Below are 18,574 nucleotides of genomic sequence, written 5' to 3'. Positions count from 1 at the left end.
TAGGCAATGAGCTGCTTGAGGACACAATGTGAATGTTGAAAGAGGACCCTCCTCCCTTTAATTTCAGCACAATGGAAAAATGGAAGGAATAATTTTAAACGTAGATTCAGTCAAGGGTTTGTTGCTAGTGAAGTACTATTGTAAGCCTTTGTCTTGCTGAGGGATCTGAAGGCCTGGGGGAAAATTAGGGGGGAAACATTTTTGTTTATGTTTTTCCTGAATCATGCTAAAATAAAGTATTCCATAATTGATTTTCTTCCTTTTTTCATCCTCCCCCCCCAATAAAAAAACAAATCTTGCTGAGAGTTCTGGAAGTCTCTTCCGAAAATAAGCTCTTCAGAAAAACATGGCTGAGAACATATTAAAAGACATTCTGTGTGACCCGAAGGCCGGCGGGGTTTGAGTGTGACTCATGCAGACCCACCGGGAGACCTTGGGAGAGGCACACTCTCTCGGCCTCAGAGGAAAGCAGTGCCAAAAGACCCTCTGAAGAGACTTGCCAAGAAAGCCCTTTGACAGGTTCACATCAGGGTCGCCACGAGTCTGTTAAGGTACCAAAACAGGAGAAACAAACAAACTAGGTCCGTGATCCAAGACGGCCTTTATCTGCATGCAAAAGAACACAGGGGAATCATTCACCAAGCTGTGCCCCCCCCCCCCCCCGACCAAAACAGGGAGCCAAGCTTTTATAGCATCCTGACATTCCAACAGGATAACTTTCGTTTCTATAAGCAGACTCTCCTTATCAGTCTACTATGAGGCTTCTTTGTTCTCCCGGGGAGCCAAGGACCTTGGGCATCTCTGACTCCCTTTTGCATCCCATCCTCCCCTGTGAAGGCCTCCTTCCAAACTATGCATTGATACCAAAGCTTGCTCATCATTATTCTTATTATGTGTTGAGGCTGAGAGAAGGAAAATGGGGAGAGGAGAGAAAGGAGGAGAGGGGGGTGAACTCAGCCAAAGGAAGAGCTGTGAGAGAGAGAGAGGGGGGGGTTATCAAACCCTCACAAGTCGGAAACGACATGAAGGCAAACAGCAGCAACGTCGAACACGGGACCAGGGACGTAGCCAAGGGTCCGGACCCCCCTTCCATTAGGAAAATGAAGGGTGCGTGCTGCTGCGCCGCCACACCCAAGCCCCATTATGATGGTGGCACTTAGTCTGGACACCCCCCCTTCCTAAAATCCTAGCTACATCCCTGACGGGACGCAATGGAACAAAGGACGGCACTTGCCCACAAGGAGCCCTTGGGGGATATTATCTGTTCATAGGGAAACATGAGGGATACTTGCCCACAGAGAATACAGAAGTCGGTGTTCTCCTACATCCAACCCCCAAAAGGCATCCTCCTCACCTGCCAGGCTCCTCGGGGCTGAATCCCAGGCCTCGGGGGAAGAAAGAGGGAAAGAACCCTCCTCAGCCACAGCCTCCGCTGCTCCCCTGCAGTCAGACACGCTGCGTCCACTTCCGCCCAGGCTTCTTCCGCTTCTTCTGTCTCTTTCTCAGCTCTCCAGACTACATCCCCCAGAATCCCTCGTCACAGTACGGTGGCCGAAGAGGTCCTTAGAGGACGAAATCCACACGTGAACCTTCGTCTTACCCGCCGAAACCTTATCTTTCTTTCCCCCAATGCTCCGGACTACATCTCCCAGAATCCCTCTGCGCACTACGGAAAGCGAAGAGGACCTTACAACGACAATGACAGAAGGGACGGCACGCTGGAAAATCCACACTCGAACAGCCTCACCCACCGACAGTCTTTTTTCCCCCTATCATCGACGCTCCAGGCAAAGGCAAATCCCCCAGAATCCCTCCTCGCTCGCAGGACGGTGGGCGAAAGGGCCCTTACTTAGAGAAAGACAGGAGCAACTGTCACACGCGAACAGACAGCGTCTGCTTTTTCCTCAACGCTCTAGGCAACATACGTACGGTGGACGAAGAGGTCCTTACCCAGAGAAGGTCAGGAGCAACGAAAACGCACACAAGAACAGCCTCATCCACCGACATCTGTTTCTGCTTCAAACTACATCCCCCATAATGCCTACGGTGGGCGAAGAGGCCCTAACGACTAAAAGTGACAACAACGGAGGAGGGCTGAGCGTCGCGTGAAGCGGGAGGATAAAGTCCAAAGGCGGAGGAAGGAGGCCTCCTTGTGTCGCTGCTGGGGCTTCTGCTATGGCCGCGCTAGTGAAGAAGATCATCGCCACCGCCAAGGCCCCCGCCGCCATGGGGCCCTACAGGTAGGGCTTCACGGGCGCCTCGCCTCGCCTCGCCTCGCCTGCGGAACTCACTGCCCCAAGAAGACGCTCCAAAACACACTGCAGAAGTAACCCACTTTGAGACCGGTTTAACTGCCCCCTTGGCTCAATGCTAGAGAATCCTGGGAACTGTAGTTTTGCGAGACGTTATGCCTTCTCTGTCGAGAGAGAGCTCTGGGTGCCTCACAAATAAACTACAGTAGTTCCCAGGATTCCCTAGCACTGATTCCCAGGATCCTCAAGCGGTCTCAAAAGGTGTGCTTTGGACCCACGAAAAGTGGAACTGGCTTTGTGAGGCATGGACCAAAGTCCATAGAGAAATTATAATAATCTATCCATTATACATACATATATATTATAATAACTTAATTATGTTTGTGAGCCGCCTTGGGTCCCAACTTGGGAGAAAGGCGGGTTAAAAAATAAAATAAGTAAAATAATAAATAAAACAATTCCCTTTTTAATGTACTTTTCTCTATGTTTTTAATAGTACTGTGGTTCTTTTAATGTTGTGAAGGCGCTCTGAGTCCCAGTTCTGGGAGAAGGGCGCTATACAAATAAATATAACAACAACAGCAACAACAAGCTGAGGGAGAGCAAGGCCAATCTAGCTTCCATTAAAAAGAAATAGTTTTATTGTCTTATTTTTGTTCCGAATGACTTTTTCTTTCCCCTCTTGTTCCCCTGAACTTGCCATCTTTTTCTGCAGGGTCACCAAATGTCACAAATGTTCTAGCCGCAAAGGAGGACAAGGCACCGTAAAATGTAGGACATTCAAGAAAAATTAGGGACATTACAACATAAAAGCATTCCTTTGTTGTTGTGTGCCTTCAAGTTGTTTCCAGCTTACAGCGACCCTAAGGCAAACCTGTCGTGGATTTTTTGGGGGGACAAGATTTGTTCAGAGAGGGTTTGCCATGGCCATCCCCTGAGGCTGAGAGAGTGTGACTTGCCCAAGGTCACCCAGTGGGTTTCCATGGCTGAGTTGGGATTCGAACCCTGCTCTATAGAGTGTTTGAATCCAACGCTCAACCCACAACACCACACACTGGCTCCATATGTACAGTATATACACTTATGCTTCCCATGCTTCTCGCATTCTCTCAGCCTCAGAGGAAGGCAAAGGCAAATCCCCTCTGAACAAATCTTGTCAAGAAAATCCTGTGATGGATTTGCCTTAAGGTTTGCCATAAACCCTGTGAAGGGTTCGCCATAAAACATTAAGAAATGGCTTGAAAGCACACAACAACAACAAGAAAATTTAATTCTGTCTTAGTGCTTTTTGTACATTTTACTGTATTACATTTTTAGTTTGTTTTTATTAACATACAATTTTTTTGTATATTTCTATTAAGAGAGTCCACAGAGTTGGACTATGACTCTGGAGACCAGGGTTCGATCCCCCCCCCCCCCCCCCGAACATAAAAACCCACTGGAGTGGCCTTGGGCAAGTCACACTCTCTCAGCCTCAGATGATGGCAATGGCAACCCCCTCCCTGAAGAAACTTGCCAAGAAAACCCCTTGGTAGGTTTGCTATAAGTCAGAAATGACTTGAAGGCACACAACAAGGCTGCCCAGAGGTGAGATAGTTTGTTGGTTATTCTGGGAAACTAGTGACTGGGCAAAGAGGTCCGTAGTTCCAATCCGCCAGTGCTGGATGCTTTGATGTTATTAGGATTGATTTTATAATGTACATCCAAGTGCTGAATGAGAAGGAGTGTAGGAACCTGACTTACATTGAATTAAGTCTGTGGTTCATCTAGTCCCGTTACCCAAACTGACTGACATTTTGAGCACAGTTCCCCCCCCCCCCCCCCGGGAGCTCAAAACCACAATCCAAAGCAGGTTCCCTGTGACACTTACAGACAGTCCTGAGCCTGTAGCAGCATCCAGAACAACAAAGTTATAAAGAAGGAACCATAGAATCCTAGAGTTGAAAGAGACCTCAAGGGCCATCCAGTCCAACCCCCTGCCATGCAGGAACTCACAATCAAAGCACCCCTGACAGATGGCCATCAAGCCTCTGTTTAAAGACCTCGAAAGGAGGAGATTCCACTGCTCTCCAAGGGAGTGTGTTCCACTGTTGAACAGTCCTTACTGTCAGGAGGTTCTTCCTACTGTTGAGACAGAATCTATCTCTTCTTTAAAAAAAATTACGTAAAATTCATTCATCATACATATATTCCTGAAATCAAATTGAACTATTATTAATCAAACATTTCTATATATAACTTCCTTCATGGTCTGTAGCTACCCCTTTACTGGCCAGACCAGGGCTGCGGCAATTTCACACCATGGCCCCAGTCCAGCCTCTGGAGAGTGCAAAAAGGAGCTGCAAAAAGCAGCTCCTTTTTGCACCCTCTAAGGGGCGCCATGGCTTTATGATGCCCCTTCAGCTCTGCATCATCTGGATGCAGGGCTGGAGGTGCATCATGATGGCGCATGCTGTGCGGACTGGTGTGTGCCAAAATGGTGCCCTGGGACCGGGGTTAGGGCATCCAGCATGAGGACGCTGCACCCTGACTTTCTGCCGGTCAGTACAGGGCCTCTGTCTCTGGAGCAGCAGAAAACAAAGAATTTTCTTTTGAGTAAGCATACATAGGATTGAGAGCTAGTGTGGTTTGAACATTGGACTGTGACTCTGGAGACCAGGGTTGAATTCTCCACTTGGCCATGGAAACTCACTGGGTGACCTTGGGTGAGCCACACACTCTCAGCCCCAGAAAACCCCATGATGGGTTGCCATGCAACTTGAAGGCAAGTAACAACAACAGTATATAGGATTGCAGCTAACACAGCATCTAGAAACTAATGTGCATTCCCACTGGTCCCACTTAATCATGTTTTGCTTTCTCAGGGCCTCTCTTAACATATAAAAAGGTTTAGGTTATTTCAGATATGTTTTGTTAGGAAATTTTTCCCCCCTGTATTCTTAAATTACTGCACTATTGGTGTCAGTCACAGAAATCATATGCACACACTCACACTCATAACTACCTTTGCTGTTTCAGTAGGGGAGACAATGCCTTTTGTTTGTTATCTCACATTCTCTATTTTCAACAGAATAAATCACTGATTTGGTCTACAGTCCCAAAACTAAAGTTAATGAGTAATGTTTAGTTTGCTTTGAGATTGTTTTCTTCCTTGCATAAGTTCACAAAATGCAGAGCTTTCAAGGAGGAAGCAGTTTAATCAATTTTGGCTGCAAAATAAAGATATGTTGAGGTCCCGGAAATTATGGAAGTATTGGATTCGTTTCATTTATCTCTTCTAAAATAAATATTTGAAAGTAATGTATCAGTTGTCTTGCTGATACTTGTGAGAAAAGAGGTATGAAATAAGGCATACGTACAATATTGCAATGTGTGGGCAATGAGAGTCTGCTGTCCACTCCTGTGTGAAATCATTTGGATTTTCTGGAGCTATATTTTGAATTGAAACAGTGCAGTCCTATGCCTGTCTACTGGAATATCAGTCACACTGACTGCAATAAGACTTATTCAAGAGAAATTATAGAATTGTATTCAGCATCGGTTGCATTGTTCAACATGATTCACTTCTGCTCTTAAAGAATTTTCACTTGTAAATGTAAGTGCAATTTACTTCATTCCAGAAAGGGCTACTACATACCAGGAGGGTCTAAAATGAGCCATAGGTTGGTGGTATTTTGAATTAAGACAATCCCCAGTGCAGTTCCTGAAATTACCAATTACAATGACCAGGCGCTGGATAAGCCTGTAACCTATGGAAGATTGCTAACAGAGCAAAATACTGTTATACTCTGGAAAACTACTGTTAGAGTAACATTCCTTAAATTAAACTTAAGGCCTGGACCCTGACTAGGGGTGCGTGGGGGCTGAGCATTTACACACTCAACAACCCTGCCACGCACCTCGGGCACCATCTTGGCATGCCCCCCTACAGACAGGTCATGCCACAATGTCTGTGTGGCGCAGCACCCAAAACAACACTGCACCACACTTAGGTCAAGGTCTCCCAGAGGCCACGCCATTTGGTTGGTGCAGTCTCCATCCGGGAGAGAAAGGGGTGGTGTCTCGCCACCCCTTTCTCCCCATCTGTCCAGCCCCTTAGTTGCTGCTATTATGTGCTTTCAAGTCAATTTCAACTTATGGTGAAGCAATCATAGCATTTTCTTGGCAAGGTTTCTTCAGAAAAGGTTTGTCATTACATGCCTCTAAGGCTGAGAGAAGAAAGTGCAAAGGCAAGGCATACTGCTGAACATAAAGAAAACAAAAATAATGACCATGGAGGATCTACATAAAGGAGAGAAGAGGCAGGGACAGCTCCACCATATCTAAGCCCATAAAGACCCTCCATCCATCTTAGAATCATAGAGTTGGAAGAGACTGCAAGGGCCATCCAGTCCAACCCCCTGCCATGCAAGAAATATCAATCAAAGTATACCATCCAGCCTCTGTTTAAAGACCTCTAAGGAAGGAGACTCCACTACACTCTGATGGAGTATGTTCCACTGTCGAACAGCCCTTACTGTCAGGAAGTTCCTCCTAATGTTGAGGTGGAATCTCTTTTCCTGGAGCTTGCATCCATTGCTCCGGGTCTTAGTCTCTGGAGCAGCAGAAAACAAGCTAACTCCCTCCTCAATATGACATCCCTTCAAGTATTTAAACAGGGCTATGATATCACCCCTTAACCTTCTCTTCTCCAGACTAAACATCCCCAGCTCCCTAAGTCGTTCCTCATAGGGCATCGTTTTACAATATTTCAGGTGCAGCCTGACCAGAGCAGAATAGAGTGGCACTATTACTTCCCTTGATCTAGACTCTATACTTCTATTGATGCAGCCAAACATCGCATTGGCCTTGTTAGCTGCCGCATCGCACTGTTGACTTACGTTCAATTTGTGGTCTACTTGGACTCCCAGATCCCTTTCACATGTAGTCTTGTTCAGCAAGGGTCACCCATCCTGTATCTGTGCATTTTATTTTTCTGCCCTAAGTGCAGTACCTTACATTTCTCCGTGTTGAAATACATTTTGTTAGCTTTGGCCTAGCTTTCTAATCTATTAAGATCATTTTGAATTTTTGTCCTGTCCTCTGTGGTATTAGCTACTCCTCCTAGTTTAGTATCATCTGCAAATTTAATAATTATGCCCCCAATTCTTTCATCCATGTCATTGATAAAGATGTTGAATAGCACTGGGCCCAGGACAGAACCCTGTGGCACCCTGCTGGCCACTTCTCTTAATCTGCTACCACCCTGGCTTTGGAGGGAGAGAAGAATCAACAGGATCTGCTAGACCTGATCCTTTTCCCCACTGCCATTCTCTTTTAATTTTGTGTCATGTCTTTTTAGATTGTAAACGTGAGGGCAGGGAACTGTCAAATTAAGAATTTGTAAACTGCTCTGGGAGCATTTCTGAAAAGCAGAGTATAAATACAATAAATAAATAAATAAATAATCTGGATAATGAAGAAATTGAAATAGTTAAAGACTTCCCATACCTTGGCTCAAACATTGATCAAAATAGACATTGCAGTCAAGAAATAACACTAGAAGTGGGAAGGCCAACCATGAAAGAACTAGATAAAAAATGACTGACTATATAAAGAACTAATATGTAAAACAGTGAACTTCTAGTAGAATCACAACTGGTGCAAGTTGTTTTTCCCCCCTGTGAAAAGGAATCTGTTGTAATCATCACATGCATGTATGTGAACAAAGAGTTCATATTAATATGGCATCTTCACTCACTTCAGTGCTTCTGTTGTGATTTTGTCTGAGCTCCGTGTTTTTAAATATTCCTTGTTTAAGCATATAGTACTGTAATAACTTCCCCACCCTCTGCAACAATTTAGTTGGGGTGACACCCCGTTACTTTGCCATTTATTCCTTCTCAGCTCTTTCTCCCTACATAAGAATCAGGAATTCATCATATTAGTTGCTTCATCTCTTATATTATGAGGATATTCACTAACGTTGTGGACCATATTCATGAATACATAGAAGGCTTCTTGCCTGCTTCAAGATGGGAAATGCTGTCATACATAATAGTAACTGATCTATTGAGCAAAAGGCCTGATTTGCTGTTGGTGCACTTTTCATTCATTAATGCAGAAGCTAGCTTAGATGAAAATCAATCAGTGTAGCAAATAAAAATGAGAGAGCCAAGCAGTCTGTATTCAAAGCAGAGTCTTGAGCAAGTTTTAGTACAATTACTTCTGACAAAAATGCTTCATAATCATCCTTGATAACATGCCAGTGTTGCAAAGGTATTTCCTTGTCCAACAAGATAAGATGATATTAATTATCTGAGTATGGAGCGTCATATAATAAACTGCACTGTCCACATACATGTTCAGAAGACTTGTGAGAGTATCAAGTTCTTTAAAAATAAAAACTAGGTTTTTTTTTAAAAAAAACAACTAAATGGGGTACAAAATAACTCAGTGAAGGCTGTTGTGGGCCTTCATTTCCAACTTATGGCAATCCTAAGGTGGACCTACCATAGGGTTTTTTTTGGCAAGATTTGTTCAGAGGAGGTTTGCCATTGCCTTCTCCTAAGGCTGAGAGAGTGTGATTTGCTCTCCAAAGTCATCATCCAACACTGATACCATGCCAAATGGTTGCTGGGAAAATGTGGTTGTCTCAACAGGACCACTCTGCAGCTTCTGTAGGTCCCATTTGTCATTCCTGAACATGAGATAATAAATGAGACAACAATCTTACTATTTCAGATAAAATAAAAGGCTCGTGTCATTAGGTGTTGAGCTAAAAGCCATGTGATTACCAACTGAATACCAACTGAAGAGATTTTTCTCCATGTACATAGTGAAAGCCAGTTTGTTCTAAATAAATGTCTTCAGTGTTCTGCCATAGATAGCAGAAATGCTGTTTTCAGAATATCCTTCCAGCATTTAATTTCATTTGAAAGCTTCCCCATTTATAATTGAGCATTGCAGTCTGCTGTTCCAAATGAGCTGGCACAATCACAACGTATCTGGAAGAGGTTCCAGTCTGCTGAACTTGCAAGTAATGGAGTGCTGGGTGACATTCTTGAGTTGTCTGTGAAGCAATTTAGAGAAGTTGCAAGAGGATATATCAGTTTAGATTTCCAAATGCGCTATTTAAATTGGCATTCTTGTACCTTATCATAGACTTAGTACTTGCTTTGCCTTGACAACATAAGAACTGCGGGGATGGACACTTCTGTACACAACCCTGATGGCCTGGAATTCCACTAGCATCACAACTTCAGCTGATTATGAATATCTTTGTGAGACAGTCACATAATCCAATATACATAGAACTCATAGACAATCTTGTTTCTGTCCCTGGATTTCAATTACTCTTACCGTAAACATTACCACTGATGTGAAGATCATATTGCTGGCTTCTCCTAGAGGACTCTTGAACTCCCTTCTGAATGAAGCCAGAATGGCCCCTCCTTGTTGTTATTCCATTGGCAGGCAAAACCCTTTTTATTTTGACAGGCATTTACTACAGAAAGGTTTTAAAGAACGGGCTAAGGGGTGCTCTTTTTAAAACAATTTTAAAATCTTTTGAATTGTATTTAAGTATAGTTCTAAACTATTTCATACTTTGATTGCTTTAATTCTATTTTAGTGTTCACTTTTTGTGGGTTTTTTGTTGTATTGTTCTTTTTATGGTGCCTTGAGTCCTAATTTTGGAGGAAAAGCAGGGTACTAACAACAAGAAGAACAATATAATGTGCTCTGAACTCACCCAGATCCTTCTGCAAATGGGCAGAGGCCCTAGAATGGGTATTAGTGGAATAGATCAGAGTTCTTGGTGTTGCTCTGGCTCCATTAAATGAGAAATGTTTTGGTCCTGAAGAGGAAAAAAAGAACTCAAACAGCATGTCCAGTTGAAGGCACTGTGCAATTTCCTGATGTGAAAATTAACCAGGTATAATAGCTGGGTGCCCCAAGTTGAGATATATGCAGCAGATAACAAGTCTGTGATTTTGCATGTTGTAATCAGATATAAGGAAGTTGATTAGATGAGTCACGCTAGTACATTATTTATGCTATGGGGCAGTGGTCCCCAAACTGGGCTCTTTAAGGGATTTTGGACTTCAGCTCCCAGAATCCCAGCAACATGGCTGAGGCTTCTGGGAGCTGAAGTCCAAAATCTCTTAAAGGGCACCATTTGGGGGCTACTGCTGTAGGGGTTAACTAAGAGCTGTGACTTTTACAATTACTAATTAAATATAATCTTAGAAATAATTTCTTAATTAGTGTGTGGGCAAAAGTGTTGGGGTTGCTACATGTAATCTGGTTTATTACATCTGTTTAATCTGGCTTGGTCCTGCAAGTTTCAAGCGTCTCACTTGATTCTAAGCTACACATTACGCTCAATTTTTAATGATTTAGCAGAAGTAAGAATAAATCCATGACTCTCAGTGGAGCGTCAGCAAGAAGCTTCTTTAAACAATCTTTAAGACTGTTTTCCTCACTCAAAATGCCCCCAGCTGTTCTTCCTCCACAGCACTATGCCTCTTAATACCAGTTGCATGAAACCCCACTGGGTGACCTTGAGGAAGTCATGCTATATCAGCCTCTGAAGATGGCATTTGCAAACTCCAGTTGAACTTGAAGACACTTACCAAGAAAACCCTGTGATAGGTTCGCCTTAGGGCCTAAAGCTTAGGCTCTCTATAAGTTGGAAATCATTTGGACACAACAACAGAGAACACAAGTACTTGCTTGTGTGAGCTTAGCCTGCTTGTGGGCTTCCCATAGATATCTGGTGGCTACTGTGAAAACAGAATGCTGGACTAGATAGATGTCTGGTCTGATCTGGAGGGGCTCTTGTTAGGATTTCCATGTAACAGTCTTAACTGCTTGTCATTATAGGTAGAAAATATGTGGAAATCAAACTGTTTCTAAAAGAAAGTGCTAAAAAGGACAAAAGAAGGTACTATCCAGCTTTTTCTTTTTTCACCTCTCATTTCAAAAACTCTCTACTGAACTGTTAAACCTTAGTCAAGCGGTATTGGTCGACCGGACTATGTACATCGCAGGACAGCTAGGCATGGATCCCGCCAGTGGACAACTTGTACCTGGAGGAGCAAAGGAACAAGCTAAACAGGTAAAACATAATCTCACTCTCATTATCTTATGCTGTGTGTTGATTGCTAAGGGCATGTCCACAAGGCTAGTAATTGACAATTGGGTGTACCATTTCACCATCCAGGAGGGCTCAATCTGCCTAAAGCTAGACCTATATTGAACAATGTAGGTAGGAAAAGTGATGCCTTTCAGTAGGAGCCCACAAAAGTGAAGGTACCCAGTGTTTCCAAGGCAATATCTGCACTTCCACTTGTGTGTTGCAGTGGTAACTAGGAAGAGCACAGAAAAATGTGGATGTGCCAAAAAATATTTTGTGCCTTTTCCATTGATTCCTAGCCTTTCAGGGAAGCCCCAGTCAAGAGAATGTTAGTTGCCCTTAAGTTCTTTTTGAAGTTAATAGGCTGCGAGTTATTTCCTTTAGACTGAGGCTTCATAGTTTTTAATATTTTCCTAAATTTTATTTCTTTCTTTACATATAGTGGATTTTTTTTGCAGATGTTTCATTTTGATGTAGCATGATGCTATCTGTGCTTGCATAGAATGTTCCCTGTCTTTAGTCCTAGGAATAGGTTATGAATAAATAAACCACTGGAACTCATTTGTGTATTTTTCCTTAAGGCCCTTCATAATATTGGGGAAATTCTGAAAGCTGCTGGCTGTGACTATGACAATGGTGAGTAAATTTCGATTGAAGTAAATAACTTGAGTTACCTTTTCATTTGAAGAGAAAAAGAAAGCATAATTTATACCATATCAGAAAGAATGAGTTCCCCTTTGAGGTCTCGTTTCATTTTTGACACAAGTTTTGATACAGGTATTTTGCTGGGGCCCCATTCTGTGGGTGTCAGGTTTTTGAAGGATTCCAGTACTTCATATTTTCTTTACTGAGGGAGAAAATTCTGAATTAACATTCATCCATGACTCTGGCAAGATGATCCATCAATGGCTGTTTCTTATACTTATGTTGTACTCTGCTGCCACATTCCAGAAATAAAGCAGTTTAACACCACTTTAACTTCCATGGCTCAATGCTATGGAATTCTGGGATTTGTAATTTGGTTGGGCACCAGAGCTCTCTGACAAGGAAGGCTAAATATTTAACAAAACTACAGTTCTCACAATTCCATAGCATTGAGTCATGGTAGTTAAAGTGGTGTCAAAGTGCTTTATTTCTGCAGTATGGATACAACCCAAATTGCACTGGAACACATAGGATTCTTTTGCCTGAGAAATTGAAGTCAAAACAGATTATCTTCATAAGCAAAGAAAAAAGCAGGAATTTGTATCATTTTTAGGATTTGTACACTAGGTCGGAAATAACTTGAAGGCACAACAACAACAACAAAACAGTGTTTTATATTTCCTATGCCTTTATTTCCAACTTTGGTCAGTTCTGTATAGAATGAAAGTTGTGAACAGGATTTGAAAAAAATTTGAGAATTAGATGATAGAATTCAGAAAAATGAACGACTGTGTTTTGAACTGCTTGCTACTTGAGTTGCTGGGATGACACAAGTTTGATGGTTGGAAAGGGTATCATATATGCCAGGGACATAGCTGGTTTAATTGAGACAGCAAATACCCATTTGGAATTGTGAGATAAGTTCCCAAATAACACTGTCCTCAGAGAGGAAAAATTGCTAAGTGTTCCATATAATGATATAATGCTAAAGCAGTGGTTTGCAAAGATTGGATTATTCTAGTTGCATGGGATTTCAGGTACAATAAAACACATGGCTTAGTAAATTTCATGCATGGTTCAGCTAATGGCAAAGATGTCCTAAGCACAGACACACTTCATCTGCTGGTTTACCTTAGGGCAGCAAGTCTAGTGCCTTCCAGGTGCTTTGAACTACTGGGTCAGCATCCACCCCAGCAATCTTGGCCAATTAGAGGCTAACCTAAGTAGACTTCTCCTTATGATTACTTGAAAAAAAATTAAGCCTTCACACAATCAAGAAATAAAACCTAGGGTCAAGTTACTTGCAGTGCATTCCTATATAGTTTCACTCTCAAATCTTCCTGAGTTTAGTGAGACTTACTCCAAACAGCTGTGCATAGCAGTGCAGCCTCAATTGTGCTTACAACATGATCATTTGGAACTAGTTTATAACTAGTGTTTCTAACTTCAGTGGTAAAGACTACTGTGCTGATGGCTGACATGAAGGACTTTGATGATGTTAATGAAATCTACAAGCAGTGTAAGTACCACTAGTGATTTGTAATATTTGCATGCTTCTGGTCACCAAGAGGAGTTCAGTGAATAAGGCAGCTAGGATAGGAACGTCATAGTGGCCACTGAACAATGTAGATAGGTTGTTTAGATTCCAGTACTCATTTTCTGTAAAAATTTTACTTTTTGTACTAAGAATAGAAAAATCCATGTTCAAATCCTTTTCCAGACATGAAGCTCCTCTTCTCTGTGGTAATCTGCTTTTTACTTCCTCCTTAGTTTCTAGATTTCTAATATCAAATATGTAAACCAGGAGTTGACAAAGTCTATCCCATATACCACATGTATCCCCCCAAACCATTTTTATGTTCCTCATGACTCTGCATGTTTTAAAAATCTAAACACTGTTTTCCTAGTGTTTTTTGCTTTAAACAGGTCATCCTACAAAGCCTGAAATCAAAATGAAGTAGGCATCTGATCACTTCTATTTTTGACTTTTCTTTCCATTATTAGAACATTTTTGTCATCTCAGGGCTTACTTTGATTACAGTGGCCAGACTGGAGATCACTCTTGTATGTTCAGTGGTTGTATAGCAGAAAGGATTTCAGCTAGTGTTGCTTGTCACACAACCAGATAATAAGCAAGGTCTCCTGGGATTCCCTCATCTGCACATCCATTAGTTTGCTGGTGGTGAAAATTTGGTTCCCTACTCCAAACATGCCCACCCCTACTATAATCTTTAATGTTCTGGAGATCCTCTCCCCAATAATGAGCTGCAGTTCTCAGTGTTTAATCAAGTGCCTATAACTACAAAAAGCACACATATTTTGTTTGTTTTAATCTCTGATGTAAAAATTTGTTCATGCTGAAGGCAATAGTAGAGCCTGTCTTTGGGATTAATACAATTATTCAACATGTGTAAGTTATTGCTTCAGTCAGATGATAGAAAGAGCTATATGGAGTAAATAAAGCCCAGCTCATTGTCTGCTGAAAATCATTCTGGTTTGCAAGACGTTACGTGGCACAGCCTGTGCGTAACATTTAAAAGCTTGGTTTAAAAATTAATTCTCAGATCACTGTCTTCAGTACAGTACTTGCATTGTGTAATATCAGAATACATACAGCCTTGCAATATAATTAATAGGCTTATTTTGCATAACTCAACAAGCTGCTGTTTAGCACACTCATGCAAATGCATTACTGAATATAATCAATATATTTATCTGTCTTCAACATACAGTTTTCAAGTGCAACTTTCCAGCCAGAGCAGCTTACCAAGTTGTTGCTCTTCCAAAAGTAAGTGCTGTTTTGTTTCTGCAAAAACTGATGGACTAAATTCTTGCAGATCTGGGCTTTGTTAGTGTGGCCTGTTACAGACTGCCCAAATAAAGCTGCTTCGGGTCTCTTTGGAGGTATGCTATTTAAATGATGCATGGGTCCTAAGAGTCCGGAGGTCGCGCCAAAGCCACACTCCATTCCTAAACATTGGAGTGCAGGTTTGGTGCAGCTTCCGGATTCTTAGGATGCATGCATCATTTAAACAGCATACCTCCAAAGAGACCTGAAGCAGCTTTATTTGGGCAGTCTGTAACAGGCCAGTGAGTCCTTTAAAATCCTTATGTCTGTCTACTAAGAGTGCAGTCCTATGCATGTGTACTTGGAAGTCAGCCCCACAGAGTTCCAAAGGGATTCCTTCTAGGTGAGTAACATGCTAAGAATCTAGTGGCACCTTTAAAAACTCAATGTGGCATTAGCTTTAGTAGACTAGAAGATATCATGAAAAGCTACCACAGTGAACACACTAATCTCATCTGATTTTGGCAGCTAAACAGGATCTAACGTGGCATATACTTAGATGGAAGACCAACAGGGATCTCTCAAGTAGTAGTAGGAGAGAAACTTTCCTGAAACTTTGGACAGCTGTTGCCAGTCACAGTTGACAGTACTGGACTATATAAACCAATGACAGTTTTCTATGTTGCTCTCCTCAATAGTTCAGTGTTTTCTATACAGAGATCTTCCAGATAGAGACCTTTATATAAGATTTTTAGGGTACATTGGAACCATGGCGGGATAGGTGGTTCACCAGCTCTTGGTAATATGTTAGTAGGGCTTGCATCGGATTGCACTTTCTGGAAGAAATATTTGTACTACATAAACAAGTATAAATTTAGTATCTCAGTTGCGTAGAGTGTATTTGTCTATCCACCCAAAATGGAAATGCTACAAAATTAGATGACAAGAATTGATTTAATAAGAAGAAGGAAAGAGACATTAGGAAAAAGATCAGAAAGCTATGAGTTTAACTTCAGAATAGAATAAAACCATGGGATCTTAGATGCACATTGTGGCGATACATTTATTGGGCTAGTGCTAGCCAAAAGGCATAAAATGCACAATGCTGGCCTTACCACTGGCTTTATCATGCAAAGATGGTTGGGAAAAAAACATGCAGGGGAAAAAACTGAGTGTTGAAATAGGTCTGCATCTTGCATTAGGTGTTTACTTAAGACAATCTTGAGGGAGAGCTGATTTAAATAGAAAAGGTCTGTTTGTAGGCCACTTACCCCATAGCCCAAAGGTGGCTGGGAATAAAGAAATGCAATAAAATTTCCTTTTTCGGTGGCAACAACCAGGCACCTCCATTTGAGATACTTATTTGACCATACGTACATATAGGTGAATAGATGTACAGTGTAACACGTAAACACCCCTTCAATTTTTACCTGTATAGCGGTTTATAAATAAAATTTATTATTATTATTATTATTAAATCCTCTCACTTCCTAATTTCCTCTAAAACCTAGTTACTCATATCACATTGTTCTAGTACTTTCCATTCTCAGCCAGTTATAATTAATCCAACATTCTACACTTCTCATTCCACTTCACACACTCTTCTAATGATAGTTGCTGTCTAGCATGATACGGTATGGAAAGGTTTGTTTCTACAAGTTATGTCCCAACTATTCCATTTCCTTTAAATAGGTTGAACTGCCCTTTTTTATGGATCATGTGCCAAGCACAAAACAAACTGCAGAGCATACACATCTCCCTATTGTAATAGGCAGGGGTAGGCAGCCTTTTTGAGTCGGGGGCCAGGTTGCTGTCCCTCAGACAACAGGGGGGGCTGAAGCCGGGGGGGTGGAGCTTCCACCCTCCAGGGGCAGAGCCACATGCCGGGGGTGGAGCTTCCACCTTCTGGGGGCAGAGCCACATGCCAGGGTGGAGCTTCCACCCTCCAGGGGCGGAGCCACACACTGGGGGTGGAGCTTCCACCGAAGCATCATCATCATCATCATCACCACCACCACCACCACTATCATTGTTACAGCAGACCTTTGTTACAGCACTTTGGAAAGTCACACTGTCTCACCTTCATAAATAATAAAAATAATGAAATAAAAAAACAAAAATAAGTGTTATATATTTTTAAAAATTAATGGAAAAAACCCAAGGCAGACCTGAAATGACTCACCTTTCCACCTCCTCCCCCTCTTTCTCATCCTCCTCCTCCTCCTCTTTCTCATTGAGAGAGGATTTTGCAGAAAGAACACCCAGGGCAAGTAGTAGTAGTAATAATAATAATAATAATAAAGTTACAAGCAAGGAAATTACTAAAATGCAATTGAAAATAAACTGCAGCATGCATGCACACAGTTTCGACCCAGAAAAGCCACAGGGTGCTGAGAGGGCATTTTGCAGAAAGAACACCCAGCTAACCCCCTCCCCCAATGAACCAACCTCTCGCCTTGCTGTGGCTGCAGCTGCTGCTCTGGCTCCCTGGCTCCCTTTCTCCCTTGCTCTGTACTCCTTCCTTCTGCCTCCTCCTCCTTTCCCTGCTCTTAGGGAGGAGGAGGAGGAGGAGGGCGAGGTGGAGCCTGCTGCAGGCCTGCTGCAGCCCCTGGAGCCCTGTTGGAGTGCTCCAGGGGCTGCACCGGGCCTCCTAGATGGGCGCCGCCATTATGTTTTTCAAAATGGTGGCCGAAGTCTCGCTTGACCTTTGCCATCCTGAGGTCACGCGAGACTTCGGCTGCCATTTTGAAAAACAAAATGGCACCCAGAGCGACGTGAAAACGCGGGAAATCGGCGGCAGGACTGCGCAGGGGCCAGCAGGAAGGATTTGGCGGGCCAGATCCAGCCCGCGGGCCGCAAGTTGCCGACCCCTGGTAATAGGGATTCTTTCCCCCGAAAGCATTCTGTGGAGTCTCAAGTCTAGCTTGGCAAAAGTGGTTCCCTTATGATTGAATGTACATGTCAGTATTGTCTACTATAAGTGCCAGAAAACAATAGTTGTATCCTTTCCTTAGTGCTTAAATTGAGCCCAGATTTTTACTCCCCATTAAGCCCTAGGAAGTTTACAGTTGGGATGCGGATCAGAAAAAAATGGGTGCCCTGGCTTATGAATACAAGTGTTGTTTGGTGATGCTGCAAAGCCATCTTTGGATGTAACCTACCTTCGGAGTTGTATTGACAAAAAACGTGTGGGAACAAAGGAAGCCACATTCTTGTGCAGCTAGTGGAAGACTTACACTTGAAGAGGGCTATCCTGTAGTGATTGTCTGCTGAAATTATTTGCCTTTTTTTATAGGGTGCACGTGTTGAGATTGAAGCTATTGCCGTCAAGGGACCACTCCAAGATGCTTCAGCATGACTATAAACCTAGTGCCTTTGTATTTCTCTCCCCTCCCCTTAATCTCAATTTTTGTAAGTGAACAAGTAGGCTATATACTTCTGAAGTGCCAGAATACATTGAGTGTACATTGCACTAACTAAAACTATACCTTTAAAATACTAGAACTGTGCCTTTAAAATATTAGAAAAACAATGAAGGATTCAGTCAGATTATTGTAGCAGAACAAAATGTTTGATCAGTTCACATTAAGCTAGAAACTTATCTGCTCTTGACATCTGAAATTACCAGATAAGCTAGTGTTCAAAGATGTTACCAAGTTTATAATGAAAAGGTTTGCGGTGTATTTTCTAAATCTTACATCACCCACTAGATATAACTTTAAATTAGCCTTTTTGCAGGAATGTTAAGGAATAAACAAGTTCCACAAAGTT

General features: G+C 42.3%; 2 protein-coding genes across 4 annotated transcripts in view; one reads left to right on the top strand and one right to left on the bottom strand.

The window, feature by feature from the left end:
* POP1 (POP1 ribonuclease P/MRP subunit) overlaps window positions 1–1,858 on the bottom strand; it is a 27,724-nt gene extending 25,866 nt beyond the window's left edge. The window contains exon 1 of one of the 3 annotated variants that reach the window (XM_089517690.1): window positions 1,752–1,858. In XM_089517690.1, coding sequence (XP_089373816.1) covers window positions 1,752–1,776 — 25 coding nt within the window. In that variant the 5' untranslated portion in view covers window positions 1,777–1,858. Of the gene's footprint in view, window positions 1–424; window positions 482–1,354; window positions 1,413–1,751 lie in introns of those variants that run through there. The other 2 variants (XM_089517691.1, XM_089517692.1) reach the window with 2 other exon arrangements.
* RIDA (reactive intermediate imine deaminase A) lies at window positions 1,847–18,574 on the top strand. Its single transcript, XM_089517698.1, has 6 exons — window positions 1,847–2,240; window positions 11,247–11,352; window positions 11,952–12,006; window positions 13,466–13,534; window positions 14,748–14,803; window positions 18,099–18,574. The coding sequence occupies exons 1-6, from the start codon at window positions 2,176–2,178 to the stop codon at window positions 18,159–18,161; spliced, it is 414 nt and encodes a 137-aa protein (XP_089373824.1). The 5' UTR covers window positions 1,847–2,175; the 3' UTR covers window positions 18,162–18,574.

Source organism: Sceloporus occidentalis, unplaced genomic scaffold, assembly GCF_023333645.1.
Source record: "Sceloporus occidentalis isolate IW3139 unplaced genomic scaffold, rSceOcc1.0.p SCAF_3, whole genome shotgun sequence".
NCBI lineage: Eukaryota > Metazoa > Chordata > Lepidosauria > Squamata > Phrynosomatidae > Sceloporus > Sceloporus occidentalis.
This window is presented reverse-complemented; position numbering and strand designations above follow the sequence as displayed.